At 50.9% G+C, this 19,144-nt stretch overlaps 2 protein-coding genes across 11 annotated transcripts in view; one reads left to right on the forward strand and one right to left on the reverse strand.

The window, feature by feature from the left end:
* Positions 1–19,144, forward strand: part of WDR54 (WD repeat domain 54) — a 285,494-nt gene that overhangs the window by 254,651 nt on the left and 11,699 nt on the right. The window lies entirely within an intron of this gene.
* LOC310742249 (uncharacterized protein C2orf81 homolog) lies at positions 9,559–19,092 on the reverse strand. Of its 10 annotated transcripts, none has more exons than XM_083571418.1 (5): positions 17,255–17,552; positions 16,358–16,420; positions 14,723–14,944; positions 13,117–13,323; positions 9,559–10,629 (listed from the first exon to the last, which is right to left on the reverse strand). In XM_083571418.1, exons 1-5 carry the CDS (start codon positions 17,414–17,416, stop codon positions 9,640–9,642), a joined length of 1,644 nt encoding a protein of 547 aa, XP_083427544.1. In that variant the 5' UTR covers positions 17,417–17,552; the 3' UTR covers positions 9,559–9,639. The 10 variants fall into 10 exon arrangements, with proteins under 10 accessions (XP_083427544.1, XP_083427542.1, XP_083427547.1 ...); XM_083571416.1 differs by having other exon boundaries at positions 17,240–17,552; XM_083571421.1 differs by having other exon boundaries at positions 16,358–16,710; positions 17,255–17,315.

Below are 19,144 nucleotides of genomic sequence, written 5' to 3' on the forward strand. Positions count from 1 at the left end.
TTTCCGCTGATGAATGGATTGCCTATTATTCAACCAGTTTCGCTTCTCCAAATCATCTTACAGATCTCCTTCACCCCCCGTCGGACTTCTGTTCCTGTTCTCTTAGTCCCACTTCTTCAATAAACTTTACCTCAACTCGCATCTTCAACATCATAATGTCCATGCGAAGGAATAAGGCCCCCGGCCCAGACATGGTCCCGTTGGACCTTTTCCTGACTGATCCTATTTGGTGGAGCGAACAGCTGACTCCTGTATTCACCGCTATCTCCTCCGCCCTAGACATCCCCGACTCCTGGAGAGAAGCTATAATAGTTCCGATCTTCAAAGGCGGCCAGCCAAACATCCCAAGGAACTATCGCCCCATTAGTTTATTATCTATTCCGGGGGAAATATTTGCCGCTGTTTTACTGGAAGAACTTCTTTCATGGGTCCAGGAGAGGAACATTCTACCGTTAGAACAGATTGGCTTCCGAAAGTCAGCATCAACCATGGACCACTGTCTAACTCTTTATCACCTTGCTAGTAAATACACTGCACCAAGGCAAGGCCACCTATTTGCCGCTTTCATGGACCTGGAGGCCGCCTTTGATTCCATCCCTAGGCAGAGATTATGGTCCAAACTTGCCCATCTGGGAATTGATCCACACCTCCTCTCCCTAATTATTTCCCTTTATTCAAACACCACAGCTTGCGTCCGAAGTGGTCCCAACGGCTCCCTTACCACCCCATTCCCAACGGCCAAGGGCGTCCGACAAGGTTGTCTCTTGGCCCCTTTACTGTTTAATCTCTATCTCCATGATGCAATTTCCCCTTTGAAGCTAGCAACTAAGTATCCTCCTCACTTAGCAGGTCACCCCGTTGCTTCCCTTTTCTATGCAGATGATGCCGTCATCTTATCCAGAACAGCTGCGGACCTAGCAAATGCAGTTAATGCATTTATCGCCTATTGTAAGGCGAAAGCTCTTAATATTAATTATAAAAAATCGAAAGTCCTTCACTTCACTCGTTCCCGCAAATTCAAGTTGGAGCCGCTTAAGATCACAGGTGGCTACCTAGAAAAGGTAAAAGCCTTTAAATATCTAGGCTTAATATTCACTTATAACCTCTCCTGGACCACCCATCTACAATCTGCCTTTTTCGCCGCAACCACGACCTCCAATGCCATTGTCCGATTTTACCACCAGAAGGGCGGCAAACACCTTCCAGCAGCAATTCAAATATTTAATGCCAAAGTTGTTCCTAAACTATTATATGGCTGTGAAGTATGGACTACAGCAATATCAGGTAACTTGGACCGCCCACTTCATATGTTTCTGCGATCTCTTTCCGGTGTTCCGAGATGCGTCTCAGGTGCAGCCCTATGACTTGAGTTCGCCCAGCCCTCAATTGTAAAACGAGCATGGTGTCGAGCCATCTCCTATAGCTCCCACCTACTAGCATCGGATGCTCGAATTAGAGGTGGTTTTTCCAATTTGATTCTAAGAGACATTCATAATTCCCCTTGGAAAACTACAATTAACCTCAAACTCCGCTCTCTTTTTAATCTGAATTGCAAAACTGTTCTTAAATTAGAGTGTATTAGTCCGGCGGCCCTACCTTCAATTAAAAAGAAGCTACAGCAACTTGACTTCTCTAACACAGCTGCCGATGCAAGAGGGCCGTGTTCAGGCCTAGCCCTAGCTATTCCTCTCCCTGAAGGAATCCCTCTATACTGCTTCACAATTTCTTCGGAGGCCAAGCGAAGGGCCTTTACTTGTGCCCGTCTCAACTGTTTTCCTACAGCAGTTCTGTCGGGTCGTTATTCCAGAGTCCCCATCGCAAACAGAACATGCACCTGTAATGACACGGCCCTGGAGACTATGGAACATGTAATGCTCTTCTGTCCTAACTGGACAGATGAAAGATCTCGGTTTTTAACTCCTCTCATGAACAAGCTTCATCTCCCAATTCAGCCCTGGATAGTGTCCCTTTTTTTGCAGGATTCTGATTGTTGGATTACCGAGATGACAGCTAACTTCCTGCTCAGTGTGATGAAGAGGAAAGCGGCACTAACTTCTTCTTTAACACCACAGCTGCAGTCGATACGCTGCACAATCGAACGAAGTTCCAAGTAGCTTTATTGTACAAGGACAATGGAGCTAGGACAAATCTGAGGAGCTGAAGGACCCCTTTAACGATTCTCCTCCAGCCTCAGCAGTTTTTTGTCTTTTTGTTTCTGTACTATCGGTCACTCGATGTTTTAAACCCTCTGTTGCTTCTGTTATCTTTTTTTTTCTTTCTCTCCCTTTAAGTATTTGCCCAGGACGATATCTACCTTTACCTCCCCACCCCCATTTTATGTTGTTATTTCTATGTATATCATGCTATGGCCACACGGCTAATGCAATAAAATCTGATGAATATCCTTGGCCACATTGCGGCAACAATAAGTGTTATCGGCATTGATCTAGTTTCGATTTTGTTTTGAAATAATATGGTCTTTTATTGCGGGAACTCCTTGCGCCTCTGGGAGGTTCAGCTATAGGTTTCTCTGTCTTCTCTACCTTCTATATTCGCATAGTGTCCTTTCTCCAAAGATCGCGGGGCAGTGCGCAATATCGAAACAAAAAAATGAGAGCGCAACATGCATAACGAAACGAACACAATGCAATCACCCCCCGCCCGCAAACACGTTTTGAAAGACACGTATCTTGCAAACCATGTGCACCCCGTGACACTTGCCCTCTCTTTTCTCTCGACGCCACCTCCGCCTCCCTGTGTTGTTGTTTAGTCATTTAGTCGTGTCCGCCTCTTCGTGACCCCCTGGACCAGAGCACGCCAGGCCCTCCTGTCTTCCACTGCCTCCCTCATGTTTGTAGCTTTGAGAACACTGTCCCACCATCTCGTCCTCCGTCATCCCCTTCTCCTTGTGCCCTCCATCTTTCCCAACATCAGGGTCTTTTCCAGGGAGTCTTCTCTTCTCCTGAGGTGGCCAGAGTCTTGGAGCCTCAGCTTCAGGATCTGTCCTTCCAGTGAGCACTCAGGGCTGATTTCCTTCAGAATGGAGAGGTTTGATCTTCTTGCAGTCCATGGGGCTCTCCAGAGTCTCCTCCAGCACCAGAATTCAAAAGCCTCCATTCTTCGGCCATCAGCCTTCTTTATGGTCCAGCTCTCACTTCCATACCTCACTGCTGGGAAAACCATATCTGGACAGCCTGATTTATTAACACAGGAGCAAATGAAGAGCCAGGCTGCTGGATCAGGCCAGTGTTGGAAGGGACCACGAGGGTCATCTATAGAGGCCAACCCCCTGCAAGGCAGGAATCTTTTGCTCAGCTTGGAGCTTGAACCCAACAACTCTGAGATGGAGTCTCCTGCTCTTTCAGCCTCTGCCTCGGATGGTCTGGCCACTTCTGGGCGTCCCATGAACAACCCTGGCTTGTTGCTGGGTGCCACCTCTGCCTCCAGGGGGCAAAACACACCCGCACCCTGGCAAGTCCTCCCCTCAGAGAGAGGGCTTCGCTGGGCATCGGGAACCAATGCCCAATTTTCACCCGTTTTGAGCCCGGGTTGTTAATGCTCAGGAAGTCTTTATTTTCGCATAGAGGTGGGGCGGGCCTGATCAGCGCCCCCCAACCCATGCAGGAGTAGCATTTTGAGAAACAGCCTTTTGAGGGAAGGCAGGGGACTTCAGCATCACTCGGCTTTTCTTTTTAAGAAAAGTCTTTCTTTCTTTCTTTCTTTCTTTCTTTCTTTCTTTCTTTCTTTCTTAAAAAAGCCTATCTTTTTAAATAGAGGAATGTGTGTTTGCACATGGTGGGGGCTTGGTGGAGCTGGAGTGGAGTCAAACAGCATCCAGAAATTTTATATATATATATATTTATGTGTGTGTGTGTGTGTAATATTTCTGCAATGCAGGCAGTTGGGACTTGATAAGCCTTGGGACCCTTCCAACTATACAATTCTATGATTCTAATCTGGACATTATGGCATGGTTTGTTCCTGCAGATCATGAGATCAGTGTAAGCGACATAACTTGAGAGAGATACCCACACCCCCCTTAACAAACTATCTCCATCCCAATACTTGGAATTGGTACGGTCAGCAAACTTGACCGCCTCGCTGCCCACCCCCAGCTCTAGAAAATAAAGTAACTTCTAGGAAATAGGACAAATGAGATCCTGCGTATGGACCACACTGGGAGTTTGTTAAGGGCGCTGGGAATTGCAGCTCAGTGACAGGTAGATTACAGTTCTTTTAAACTTTCACTTGTATGGCGCATTGTCAGGCGGCAAGGATTTGCATAGGATGAAAGTTAAACCTGAGAAACCAATTAAGAATGGTAATACACAGTATGTAATGGGAAAGCAAAACACCAAAGGACATGATGTCCTTCCAGCCCATCTAGTTAAATGCAAGTGGCAATAGTAAAATTCTTATTTACAAATCCAAGGCAGAAGAGTTGTGTAGCCTTCAGATGGGCAAAGGGGAGCACAGAGCAGGAGGAGGAGGACCCTCTCAATAAGAGCCTCCCCCCCCCCCCCCCGCAAGGAACTAACCCTGGCTCACACTGCACCTTTTATCCACGTGGAATTGGACGGGGGCTGCTGCACCTTCCCCATTTCTTGCATGAATCATATGGGTTGGCCCACATAAGACAGAAACCTTTATCTCTCTGGAAATTGCAAGGGAGTCGCTGGACTCCTTGCTTCATCAGCCTGGCAAGACCTTAGTCCTGGCTTGCAAAACGTATTTCCCCTTTGCTCCTGCCTCCATGGCTCCTTCCCTGCTGCACATATCAGGGCCTCAGCAGGCAGGCACCTTCCCTGTCCTTTTAAGCCGCCTGCGAAAAATGTTTTTCTTTTTAGACAACCTGACCCAGATATCTAGAATGCTGGTGTGTGTCTATATATATATATATGTTAAATTTTTTACAATTTAGAATATTCATTTAACATCCTTAAGATGTCGAAGACTTCCTTTCATCTCTTTCTATGGTTCATTTTACATACTATAAATCCCTGCATATTTTACAAAAACTATACCAGTTTTCCATTATTACATCCATCAAAAATCATTTACACTGTTGAATTTATCTTAATGCTGTCAGTGTTGTCAGCTTTACACATTTATTTCCCATATATTCAATAAACGTTCTCCACTCTTCTTTAAACGTATGTTCTTCTAGTTCTCTTATTCTATATGTTAAGTCTGCGAGTTGTGCATACTCTGTCAACGTCAGCTGCCATTCTTCTTTAGTTGTGAGTCGGACCTCACTTGTTTTCCATTTTGTAGCTAACGAAACACGGGCCACAGTTGTTGTGTACATAAATCATCTTTTTTGACACCTGGGAATTTCAGTCTGAATTATCCCCAACAGAAAGGACTCCGTTTTGGGCGGGAAAGTACTATTAAACATTATTTTCAATTCATTACGGATAATTTCCCAAAACTCTTTCACCCTTTTACAAGTCCACCACATAGGAAAGAATGTTCCATTACCTCTTTACACTTCCAGCACTTATCTGATTCAGCCTACTTGGAGCTAAATACCATCTGTAAATCATTTTCAGGTAGTTCTCCTTCAAAGAATAACATGCTGTAACTTTCAAGTCACTTTTCCAGTTTTTCCCCAGAGGTTAAAATCTATATTGTGTCCTATATCTATTGTCCAGTGTGTCATTGAGGCTTTAACAAGCTTGACTTTTGTTTCCCAGTCTAATAACAAATTATACATCTTGGACAAAGGTTTCTCTTTGTTTTGTAGAAGTTATTTTTCTTTTCTTTTTTGAATAATATTTATTAAAGTTTCAAAGAAATTACAAAAATAGAAAAGAAAAGATAAAAAAAACCAAAAAATACAAAATACAGAAAAATAAAAAACAATTAAAAACAAATCAGTCTTTCCATGTCTTATCTTTCATTTGCTTGTTTCCCTGACCTCCTCACACCTCCCTTTTTTGTATTCTAGTTCAGTAGTTGTTTCAGCAAGTCCTTACCCTTTTTGCTTTTATCTTAATATTTTATCTTAATATATTGTAACTTTACATTTTCACCTGTTAACAATTCATTTTTACTTAATCCTTTATATCTTTTCTGCTAAAACCACATAGTTTCATTCCGACATCATTTTAACATTCCTTAATTTTACAATATTTCTGTAGATAGACTTTAAATTTCTTCCACTCTTCTTCCACCGACTCTTCTCCTTGGTCTCGGATTCTGCCAGTCATCTCAGCCAGTTCCATGTAGTCCATCACCTTCATCTGCCATTCTTCCCGGGTGGGTAGATCTTGTGTTTTCCAGTACTTTGCGATAAGTATTCTTGCTGCTGTTGTGGCATACATAAAGGAAGTTCTATCCTCTCTTAACACCAACTGGCCGACCATGCCCTGATATGTGCAGCAGGGAAGGAGCCATGGAGGCAGGAGCAAAGGGGAAATATGAAAAAATAACTGTAGAAGTTATTTTTCAAATTGTGAGCTTTGGTCTGAAAAACCGTTTTTTTCTATCTAATTTAAAGGTTACATGTAACTGATGGTATTGTAATCAATCTGTAACATTGCTCCTTACGTTCTCCATTGATTTCAGTTTGGTTTCCCCCCCACCCTGTAATATACATCAATTCCCTGTAAGTTGCTCACTGTCTATCCATATTAACTCTCTTAAAAGTAATAGCCTCGATAGGAGAGAGCCATAAAGGTGTTTTCCTTTCCAGATGATTTTTACATTTTCCCCAAACTCTATACATATTCTTCTTAAGAATATGGTTCATAAAACTTTTATACATTTTCGCCTTCCCCTACCAAAGCCATGCATGCCAGCCAAATTTTAGGTCATGACCTTCTAAGTCCAGGATGTCTGCATTATCCAATGTGATCCATTCTTTTAACCAACACAAACAGGCTGCCTCATAATACATTTGCAGGCCTGGTAAGGCAAAGCCTCCTCTTTCCTTTATATCTAACATAATTTTATGCTTAATTCTTGGCTTTCCCCCCTGCCAGATTAATTTAGAAATATCCGACTTCCATTCCTTGAAGCAGAATGAAAAATTAAGAACTGGAATTGATTGGAATAAAAACAGCATCCTGGGCAACAGATTCATTTTAATAGCTGAGATTCTACCAAGAAGGATGTGGTCTGCTGGACCTTTCCTATTAGAGACCTTTATCTTTCTAGGAATTACAAGGGAGTCGCTGGGCTCCTTGCTTCATCAGCAAAGCACCCTGATATGATCTAAGTCCTGGCTTGCCAAATCATGGCGTATTTCCCCTTTGCTCCTGCCTCCATGGCTCCTTCCCTGCTGCACATATCAGGGCCTCAGCAGGCAGAAGAAACAGGTAGCAGGCAGGCACCTTCCCTGTCCTTTTAAGCCGCCTGCGAAAAACATTATTCTTTTTAGAAAACCTGACCCAGATATCTATACTGCTGGTTTCTTTTTTTGTTTTTTTTAAATTATTGCTGGTTTTCATTTTTTGCATGTTTTAAGCAGCCATTTTTTTTACCATTAATTTTATTGTTTTTGTAAACCACTGTTTTTGTTTCCTTTTTACAATCAAATGGTGTATAAATTTTATGAAACAAATCAATAAGAATCCCAATCGGCTGATGCAGAAATGACACGTAGATGGTTCAGCTGATCCACTCTGACTGCCCTGCCTTGCTTCAAACTCACCACCGTGGAAGAAAACCAATCCATCTCACTATGATTACAGGAAATGAGGCAGCCGGTGGTTCGCCGAGGTCCCGAATGCGGACCACTTCTGACACCAAAACTGTGGAAGAAAACCCAACCTTTGCGATGCGGTTAGGGGAAAGGTCTACCCAGGACTGTTTCTCAAGACAAGGCCATTGAGTTGGAGAAAATCCCACAAGCAGGATTCTCTTCTGAACCGACTGACCAATTGAGCTGACAGGTTTTTATAGCGATCACAAAGTTGGCACAGCCCAGCTAAGGGACCGCAAGGAATGAGCTTTGCAAGAAAAGCTGAAATCGCCTTTGACATTCTGCACTTCCTTCATTCTTCGTTCTTCTCTTGCACCTTCTAGGAGAGACGTGGCCAAACAGGCTCAAGCTGGTAAAGGTAAAGGGACCCCTGACCATTAGGTCCAGTCGTGGCCGACTCTGGGGTTGCGGCGCTACTAGCCAAGGGAGCCGGCATACAGCTTCAGGGTCATGTGGCCAGCATGACTAAGCCGCTTCTGGAGAATCAGAGCAGCGCATGGAAACGCCGTTTACCTTCCCGCCAGAGCGGTACCTATTGATCTAATTGCACTTTGATGTGCTTTTCAACTGCTAGGTTGGCAGGAGCAGGGACTGAGCAACGGAGCTCACCCCGTCACGGGGATTCGAACCACCGACCTTCTGATCGGCAAGTCCTAGGCTCTGTGGTTTAACCCACAGCACCAACCTTGCGCCTAAACACCATCACTGTTCTCGTGCGAGGAGGGAGATGGAGGAAGATTCTCTTCCTTCCTCATACTCCATCCCATTCATGGGGTGAGGCTTCTCTCCTCGAATATGGACACCCACCTGCTGCGATCTGATGGGCCAGTTCTTAAGGGACAAAGCTCTGAATGGGGAGTGGTCCATGGGGTGCCCTCCAGAGCTCCCATCAGCTCAACCCGGCAGCCCCTAGATTATCTCCTGCACAAATGGCCTCTTCTCAACTCAAAGGCACAGTGAACAAGCCACCTGCCCTCAATGAAAGAAGAAGGACTCATGCGGGGGCCCCATGAAGGAGCTTTCACCCCAGCCAGCAAGCCAGCACCCCAAAAAGCTCTGTTCATGGCCCCTGTGCCTCAAGGGAGGAGCCACCCCACTGGCTAGGAAAGCTCTCGGCTGAAACCCAGCTAGGCCTGCTTGGGTCTTGGGGTCCCCCCTTCCCCCCTCACCTCAATCTGTGGAGGCAACCAGGCAGGAGGGATCGCCCTGGGGCTCCAGGAACAGCGCTGGTGCCTCTGAGCACATGCAAAGTATTTCTCTCTGCAAAGTAGCCCCCGGAGCACACCTGGGACTGGAGGCAGGGCTTCTGGGTCAGAGCATAAGGTTTCCAGGCAGGCCTGGGTCCCAGAGCCACTCCCTTTTGCAAATTAAACACACAACGGTCTGCTGGGGGGGGTGGATTTGGCTGCTACCCGGAGAACCTGCGTCAGCCAACAATTGTTATTTATTAAATTTATAAACCACCCTCCATCCAAAGACCACAGGCCAGTTTGCAACGGAAAACCACAAAATGCGGAACAAAATAATTAAAAAACAATGACCACCCCCCAACCCTGCAGGCACATTAAAAGGTCACAGTATAACAGCCAAAGGCTGGTTGAAGAGGAACATTTTTGCCTGGCTCCTGAAGATATGTAGCGAAGGCGCCAGGTGAACATCCCTGGCGAGTGCATCCCACAAGCGGGGAGCCACCTCCAAAAAGGCCCCGTTCTCGTGGTGCCACCCTCCGGACCTCCCGGAGGAGTCACACAAAGAAGGGCCTCAGAGGGCAGGGTCTGGCTTGCTTCCTACGGGGAGAGGCGGTTCTGGAGGCATTGCAGTCGTGAGGCAGACAACAAGAGAAACCAGGCTCCAAAAACCTCTCCGTTTATTAAGTTACAAGGAGATCCAAGGGGTGAATGGGGGGGTCAGGGAGGGCAGGGCCGTGCCAATCAGAGGGCAGCTCCCGGGCGCAAGCGGGGCAGAGGCTTGGGCTGCTGGAGGATGTGCTGCCGGCTGGGGGTCGGCACCCGAAGGCACATGGGGTGGAGGTTCCCCGACCCCTCCTTGGCCTCCTCCTGGTGCGCGTGGGGAGAGACCTTCTCCCGGACGCCACCCACACACCGGAGGGTCACCCCCGTGGCCAGCTGCACCGTCTGGGTCAGCAAGTTGGGCTTGACGAAGACGAAGCTGGTGGGCTGCAGGACCCCTCCGGCCGGGCTGGGCGGCTGGGCAGCTTTCTCTGCCAGGCTCCTCCGCACGCCGAGCAGCCTTTCGCCGTGGGCACTGCCCTTCTCGGCCGGGCCCCTGGGCAGCTTGGGGGCTCTGCGCCCCGAGACGGTCTTCAGGGCCTCCTGCTGCTGCGACTCCACCTCCGGGTCCACCACCTCGGCCGAGGGCTTGACCCAGCGCTTGGGCAGGCCGGAGGGCTCCAGGCGTGGCGCGGCGGTGATGTTGCCCGCCTGGTCGTAGAAGACGTCCCGGGTGTTGGGTGGGCGGCCCAGCTGGATCCGCAGCAGGTTGCTGCAGGAGAGCGGCAGGAGGCACGGGCGCGAGGCCTCCTCCACGGGCATCTGGGAGAGCTGGCGCAGGAGCAGCTCCTTCTCCGAGCCGGCCAGCGGCTTCACGATGTCGCTCAGCCGGGACGCCTGCAGGGGCCCGTAGTAGGCCTGGGGGCCCAGCCTGCTCTTGCAGGACGGCAGGGGGGACGGCAGGGGGGCGATGGACACCAGGTGGGTTCCGAACTTCAGCACCGCCTTGCTGCTGCGGGACCTGGCGGGCCGCACCTCCTTCAAGGACTCCTGGGCCAGCTTCTCTGCCTCCCACCTGGGGGTCCCCAGGGGGAAGCCCTGAGAAGCAAGATCGGAGGGCCCTGCGGGCTCCTCTTTGGCAACGGGGGCCTCCTCCGGGAGTTGAGGAACTTCCTCTGGGAGTCTGTGAACCTGGAGGAGAGACGTTGGCCAGATCAGCCAAGGGACCAGAAGACCAGCATCCCAACTTGAACATTGTTAGGTAAAGGTACCCCTGACCGTTAGGTCCAGTCGTGGACGACTCTGGGGTTGCGCGCTCACCTCGCTCTATAGGCCGAGGGGGCTGGCGTTTGTCCGCAGACAGCTTCCGGGTCATGTGGCCAGCATGACTAAGCCGCTTCTGGCGAACCAGAGCAGCGCACGGAAACACCGCTTACCTTCCCGCCGAAGTGGTACCTATTTATCTACTTGCACTAGTGTGCTCTCAAACTGCTAGGTTGGCAGGAGCTGGGACCGAACAACAGGAGCTCACCCCGTCGCGGGGATTTGAACCGCTGACCTTCTGATCGGCAAGCCCTAGGTTCTGTGGTTTAGACCACAGCGCCACCCGCGTCCCTTGAACATTGTTAGCGACCTTTCAGGAAACGCCCGAGAACTTGTTGGCCCAAACTGGAAATCTCTGGAACACTCCCAAAGGTCGCATTGGAGATAAAAGCTTTCAGGGAAACGGACCAAGGAAGTTAAAGCCTTAAGCTGGGAAGAGACAGTTTCATAGCACTATGTCCATTACAATGGCATCCACCAGAGTTGCATTTGAACCTTGGAGAAATGCTTCTCCATAGGACCCTCTGGTTTGGGGAAATTGGGTGAGGAGGGGAAGTTGCTTACTAAGGGGTGCTGTAGTCTCATGTTCCTTTTGAATAACCAATTAAAAACATTTAAGAACACAAGCCAAGAGGCTAGAAGCCAGCCTGTTGGACTGGGTGGGAGAAGCTGACTGGTTATAATATCATTATTATTTATTAAGTGTATACACCGCCCTTCCTCGAGAAACAACAGGGCATTTTACAACATAAAATAAAAAATTCATGGGGTTGGGGTTTTTTTGCAATGTTTTGAAAGACTAGGCTTTGCTGCTATGGTAGCAGAGCTGTTTTGACAGTGAAACAGTCTCCCTTGGGAGCTGGTGAACTCCCCTTCCTTGGGGGTTTTAAGCCGAGGTCAGGTGGCCATCGGTCAGGGATGCTTGAGCCGAGATTCCTGCACTGCAGGGGGCTGAACTTGATGACTCTCAGGGAACTCTTTCAACTCTATGGTTCTGTGACTCTAAGGTTAGCCCCAAAACTGGGGGTTTGAAGAGCAGAATAAAGACATCTGCCCGGACACTGGGGTTCAGCTCCAAGGGCCTTCTGCCGGTTCCCTCCCTGCGAGAAGCCAAGTTACAGGGAACCAGGCAGAGGCTTTCCAGGGAGTCAGGCAGGGGACATTCCCAACCCGACTGCTCTGTCCGGGGTTGGCAAACTGCAGAGGGATGGAGGCAGTTCAGGTAAAAGGGCAAAGCGTGAACTTTTGCTGGAGGGCTGTGCCAAATGGGGAGGGATTTTCAAGGCTTGTGCCGCTGCCAGAATGCTGTAGGCCCAGGAGGAGGTGAACAAGGCCACCTGCTCACTTCCTCTCTGAAACCATTTCATTCTGCTGGGACCTTGGCAGTCAACTACACCAGCCTCCAGGGCAGGAAGAAACTGCAGCTTCCAGGCCAGGGATACGGAGTCCATCCTGCGCAGTATTTGGCAGGGAGTTTCTCCCAGCCCTGACCAGAGATGCTGCCACTGGGGCCTGAACCCAAAGCCTTCAGCTCCGCCACGGAGCTCCGGCCCTCCCTGGAGGACGCAACACCTCACAAAAGCTACAGGGAAGCTGCAGCATGATGCTGCCATGCCACATTTGCCGCAACATCCCAGGGAGACCTTCAACCTGCTAGGAACTAAGCCCATCGTGCGCTGGGGGGGGGGGGGAATTGGTTTTCAATTATATCACCAGCTGAACGCTGCAATATACTGATCTATCACAATGTCTGACACAAGGATGGAGCTACGCAGAGCCTCTGGCTGGATCCATGCTATTTCCTGCATTGTGATCTTTGGATAGCGCACATGCAGCATGATTTGCAATACAGTCGTACCTTGGAAGTCGAACGGAATCTGTTCCAGAAGTCCATTTAACATTCGGAAACCAAGGCGCGGCTTCCGATTGGCTGCAGAAAGCTCCTGCAGCCAACCAGAAGCCGTGGAAGCCCCATCGGACGTTTGGGTTCCAAAGAACGTTCGCAAACCGGAACAGTTACTTCCGGGTCTGTGGCGTTCGGGATCCAAGGTACAACTGTATATTGCCAGGTCAAAAATGATGAAATAGAGATCATGATATGGTTTTGGACAATATATTGATATACCACCCAGCTGAGGCCTGCAGCCTTCTCTGTGGGCCAAGCACCCCCTGTCCCTTCTGCCCTCCTGGCAGGATCTGTCCTCTGGGGCCCCTGGTCCACCCAGCCCTCCTCTGGATGCCTCCCTGATCACCCCCCCAAAGCGTTCTTGGAAGGATCTCGACTTCATCAGCCCCAGCAGGACGATGCCGCCCCTCGCCAGCCTGGCCGGTGTGCCAGCCCCCCTGCCCTCCTACCTCTGGCTCCTCCGGGCGCGGCATGGCTTGCAGCACAGGCACAGAGCCCTGGGCCCAGGAGTCGGTGATGCCGGCAACTGGCTCCTCGTCCTCCTGCCAGGTGGGCTCCGTGGGCACCCCGGCCTCACCCTCGTCTCGCACCAGGAAGCGCCACTCGATGATTTGCAGCATGGCGTCCCGGGCCTGGGTGATGACATAGGGGATGCACTGGGGAGGGGGCAGAGCAGAGGGTGAGCAGGAGACCGGGGAGGGGAGGGTCTGGCAGGGTCCCCTCCAAGGCTCACGGCCTCACCCCCCCCCAGCTGGTCTGGAAACCCCAAGGAGAGAGGAATGGATGAAATTCAAAGACTATTTCGCTAAATATGCTAAGATAACTTAAATAGAAATATTTGCAATTACCAGGTTGGCTCAGGATTTAAATATGTGATGTTATAGGATAATATGTTTAAAGTTAATATGAAAAGAAAGATGTTACTTGACTAAGTAAATGTTATGAGAAATTAGTTTTGGAAAACTGTTACAATGATATATATTGAAACTCAGCCAGGGGGATTCGAGGAAGTCACTTAATAATGTTAACAAAAGTGGAATTTTTACAGTTAGGACTTATGCTTTTTTGTTTGTTTATAAATTTGGGAAATCAATAAAAAAAATTGGGGGAAAAAGGAGAGAAAAAGAAACACAAACACACACACACACACACACACACACACACACACACACTGGGCTCTCCCACAAACAGCCCAGCTCTGAGCATCAGAGTCAGAGAGGCAGGCAGGAAGCTCAGGCTGAGGGGCGAGATTTGCACCCGTGGCACATGCACACCTGGTTGGCCTCTTTCAAAAGGCCAGGCCGCCAGGCTCCTTGACACGGGATGGACACCTTCAGCCTATCCCTTTCGGTGCCTGCCAAAAATGCTGGGATTCCTGCATTGCAGCGGGCTGGACTAGATGGCCCTCACGGTCTCAACTAGGTCTCAACTAGGGCCTTTTCAGTACTGGCCCCGACTTGGTGGAACGCTCTGTCCCAAGAGACCAGGGCCCTGCGGGACTTGACATCTTTCCGCAGGGCCTGCAAGACAGAGCTGTTCCACCTGGCTTTTGGTTTGGACTCAGTCTGACCCTTACGTTTCCCTGCCCTTACGGTCTTGATCTATGGGCTACTATTAAAATGAGGCTGCATTTAAAACTGCATTTTAACTTGTATTTTAAATTGGGTTTTCCCCCCTATTATGTTTTTACTGTAATTTTACTGGTGTTATCTGCCCTGAACCCGGCTCTGGCTGGGGAGGGCAGGGTATAAATAAATAAATATAAAAATATAAAAACAGAAACAGCAGCAACAATACTGCCTTCTCCGAAGGTGAACCCAGCTGGACAAAGTGGGCCATCACTGAGAAATAAAGCAGAAGAGAATCCATCACACAGTCCATCATTTGAAAAATAAGATTTGCCCCCAAATGCCCCCTAGCCTATATATCTGAGTTTCGGATGCTGCTCAGCCCTCCTCTCTTTCCTAGGTGACGGGCCTGGAGTTTGAAACGGAAGGGCTTCTGGCACGCAGCCAAGGCCCCCAACAGCAGCCTTCTGCCCAAAGAACGACTCACCTGCCTCTCCAAATAGACCTTGAAGCACTCCTCCAGGACCTGATCCATCAGCCCTGCCAGGATGTCGCCCACGTGATCCTCGGCCTCCTCAAAGCCCAGCAGGGAGAACCAGTCTCCTTCTGTCAGGCGCCCTGGGATGATCTCCACCTGGGGGACGGGCACCGTGGGCGGCCGCGACCTCTCCGCCCGGGACTTCGCCAGGGTCACGCGGGACGACATTTTCTGCGGGGGAAACGGAACGCACCTCTCAGAGTCAGCTCTGAACAGCCCCCCTGGGGACGCCCTGCGGCCCAGCTCTGCGCCTGGTCCTCAGGCCCGGCACTGGTGCCAACGAACGCTCCCGTGCCCTTGCCCTCCCTGATCCCCGAAAGGGATGCAGGGGGACTGGGGTGAGAAAGGAAGGGTCTTCCTTGGTTTTTCAGTTCTGGGAGGGAAGCTCTGGGTCCCAGCACCAGCTCTGGGAGGAAATGATACTCAGCACCTGAGGCTGGCATGGGCTGCAGGGACAAGGTGAAGGGCCCTGCCTGCAGGCTGGCGTAGCTTAGGGAGCTGGTTCCCCGCAGCTCACACCATTGGTCCACCCAGCCTGGGACACCTACTCTGGGGGTGGGGGCGTGGCAGCAGACTCCCAGGATCTCCAAGGAGCCAAAGATGCCCTGGAGGGAATCTGGGGGCTTCTGCAGACACCATAGGTTGTTCTGAGTTCTGGGCCCTTTCCAGCTTTGGGCAAAGGGGATAACAGCTCTGTAGGGTCCCTGATGGGGGTTCTGGCCGCCCCTTGCCTCTGCCACATGGATTCCCATCAATGGAGTATGGATTGAACAGCATGAGAAGAGACCAGCAGCAGCAGGATCAGGCCAAAGGGGGGGCATCTAGTCCAGCACCCTGATCTCACAGTGGCCGACCGGATGCCCCAATAGGAAACCCGCAAGCAGAATTCGCACACGGGATCCCTCTCCCCTCCTGTAGTTTCCAGCAACTGGGATTCAGAAGCATTGCAGAGCAGAGGCATTCTGGCTAGCAGCCATCCACAGCCCTCTCCTTCTTCACGGATTTGTCTGATCCTTGTCACCCAAGGAAGGAACTTAATTACTTAATTAAAAATTTCTGCGCTGCTTTTCAATTAGAAAAGGAAAGCGGCTCACGCAATGATAGCGTGTAGCAACTGGCAACGAAGATAATCACCAACAGTCACCATCATGGCTGAAGACACCAGGAACCAATATAGAGGGAGAGGCTGTGCAGCATAATGGTTAGAGCAGGGGTCAGCAAGGTTTATCTTCCCTGGGCAGGATCGGTCGTGCGGAGATTCCTCTGTGGGCTGGATTGAGCGCGTGCCTGTGATTTTCGGCACCTGCGTCTGTGCAGATGCGATTTTCGGTGCCGCGGAAGCAAGTCCCTGCACCGCGCTGCGCCAGTTTAGCGCAGTGCGCAAGCGGGCATCTCAATTCGGGGGCGGCTCGGGGGCCGGTCAAACGACCTCCACGGGCCGCTTCCGGCCCATGAGCCTTAGGTTGCTGACCCCTGGGTTAGAGTGTCAGACTCTGACCTGGAAGACCAGGGTTCGAGTCCCTACTCAGCCAGGAAGCTCAGTGAGTGACCTTGGGCCAGGCCCCGACTCTCCGCCTCACCTACCTTGCAGGGTTGTTCTGGGGATTCAGTGAGGAAGAGGAGAGCCAGACACACCTCACGGACCTCCTTAGACCAAAGGTACAATCAAGGAAATAAATAAGAGAGGGTTAGGGAAAGTCCGGGAGAAGAGGGAAATTTTCCCACGGGTGGTGAAAAGGCCCTCCAGCTGGTGCCAGCCTTATCTCTGCAGGAAGAACATTTGACAGGATGGGGGCGAAGGACTTCAATGGCAGGAAAACAGAAGCAGAGCAGCCAGCAGGGGGCCGGGTGTCCCTGGTGTGACAGCTCAACCTCAGGCTCAGAGAGGGAACCCAGGCGTCCGGCCGTGTCCGCTTGCTGGTCGGAACTGGAAGCGCCTGAGTGGGGATCGCAAACGAAAGACGAGAAAAAATAAGTTCTTACAAGAAACCGCACCCAGAATCCTCGGAAAACGAGGGTCACTCAAAACTGGTTTAAATCATGGGCATTAAAGACACAGATGGCAGAGAGCTTAAAAGCTCTTTTGTGCTGCAAAGACCCTGCGAAAAAGAGGTTTTAACCTTGTAGGATTTTTTTTGGGGGGGGGCGGCGGCAAGAAACTCATTCCACACAGCACCTCCATGTTGCAGGAGCACTTCGAATGGGGCGGCTCAACTATGCGCAATTCTGCGTGTGCCGTCCCAGAACCCATGCGCAAGATGCAAGTGACCTGTAACCCGTCACCAACTCCTCTGCCCCCCCCCGGAAAGGAAACAAAGCGAAACCAATCCAGCTGTGATGAAACCGCCGGGACTGAAGACCCCCTCCGAAGCATCTGGGTCACCCTGCCCCTCTGGGTTTCCACCCCTTTCTTTGCCAATTTTTACCTGCCCTCTCCTTTGGGAGGGCCACCCACCTGCTGCCCACCTGAGGGAGGCTCACCTGCAGCCGCTCTGGACCGCAGAGTCCCAGAGCGGAAGCCCAGTCCACCAACCGCCAGACCATTCCAAAGAACCCACAAAGCTCATTGTTCTGAGAACAGTGAGAACAGAGGGGAGTTGAAGGGAGGAGAAGCCGCCAGGGCCCCAGAGCGGCGGTTGCCATGGGGCCAGCTAGTGGGACCCCCTCCAGGGGATCTGCAGTCCAGCCCCCGCCACCAGCAGGACCAACAGTCAGGGAGGAGGACGGAAGCTGCAGGCCATCGCCAGGGGACACCCCAAGGGTGAAGGCCAAGGGGAGAGCAGGGAGATGCCCAGGCGGTTGGAAGATTCAGGAGAGATGAAAGAAAGCCCTTCTTCACGCAGCGGGAAGATAAACGGCGGAACTCGCTGCCACAGGAGGCAGCGATGACCACTAATTGAGATGGCTTTAGAAGACGGTAGGACATATTCCAGGGGTTGGACTAAATGACTAACCCCTGGTGTCCCTTCCAATTCCGCAGTTCTGTGTTACAAGTAAGAAACCAAGAGGAAAGGAATTTCATCAAGGAATGGGGGAAATTCGTGGGATATTTGAATACAAAGAAGTTCGTTAGCAGGATCAATGTAAGACAAGCAGTTAAAAGTAACGCTATAGAAATATTAGGAAGCAATTAATAGACGGACTAACGTAGGAAATGCAGTATTTTAAAATAAAATTATAAGAAACCGCAACAGCGGAGAAGGGAAGTCAAAATATATATGCTTAGTGGGAAAATATCTGATTTGTATGCCTCTGAATCCCCGTTGCTGGAGCCGCAGGAGCGGGAGTTGCTCTTGTGCTTGGCTCAGGTTTGTGGTTTTCCCATTTAGGGAGACCCAGAGGCCTGATCCAGCCGAAGGCTCTTCTCTGCTGATTCTCTGATGTCCAAAGGAGAATTTCCCAGGAACGTCAGAGAAGTCTGCTGGATCAGACCCTGTTGAAGGATCCCAATGTCCAGCCCGGCCTCCCGTTCTCCAGGGTGTCCAGACAGAGGCCCAGGGTGGGAAACCTGCAATCCGGCCCCCGGGCCCCTTCCAGCGCTGCAGGGCTGCCTCCGACCTGGGGAACCAGCCGAGCAGAGGCGGCCCTGTTGAGGGAAGTTTTTTATGTCTGACGCTGTACAGTGGTACCTCAGGTTAAGTACTTAATTCATTCCGGAGGTCCGTTCTTAACCTGAAACTGTTCTTAACCTGAAGCACCACTTTAGCTAATGGGGCCTCCTGTTGCTGCTGCTGCGCCACCGGAGCACAATTTCTGTTCTCATCCTGAAGCAACGTTCTTAACCCAAGGTTCTATTTCTGGGTTAGCGGAGTCTGGAACCTGAAGCATCTGTAACCTGAGGTACCACTGTATTGTTTTGAATATTTGGTTGGAAGCCGCCCAGAGTGGCTGGGGAGACCCAGCCAGATGGGCAGGGTATAAATAACAATAATAATAATAATTATTATTATTATTATCAGGGCCACCGGAACCCTGGAGTCGGAAGGGGCCCCGGAACCATTCCTTCCAAGCTGCTGCAAGGCAGGGCCCTGTGCTAATTGACCCTAGGACCAGAGGGCCGGCGAGGGACCCCCGAGGTCATCCATCCCCACCCCTGCCGTGCAGCTGAGCCTCCCTGGCAGAGGCCGGGCCCGGGAAGCTCCTCCTGGCCTAGCCGGCCCCTGGCGTCCCTCCCGGCCCGGCCGCCTCCTGAGGCGGGGAGTTCCGCCGCGCCCCGCGCCTCACCGCCAGGCTGAGGAAGGTGGAGGAGACCTCGCGCAGAGACGGGCGCGCCCCGCGAGACGCCGCCAGCAGCCGCGTCGCCATGGCAACTCCGCCCGGCCGCCAATCGCCCGCGCCCGGCCGGCCACCGTCGTGACGTCAGCGCGCCCG

This window comes from Podarcis filfolensis (assembly GCF_964270895.1).
Source record: "Podarcis filfolensis genome assembly, chromosome: 9".
NCBI classification, from domain to species: Eukaryota; Metazoa; Chordata; class Lepidosauria; order Squamata; family Lacertidae; genus Podarcis; species Podarcis filfolensis.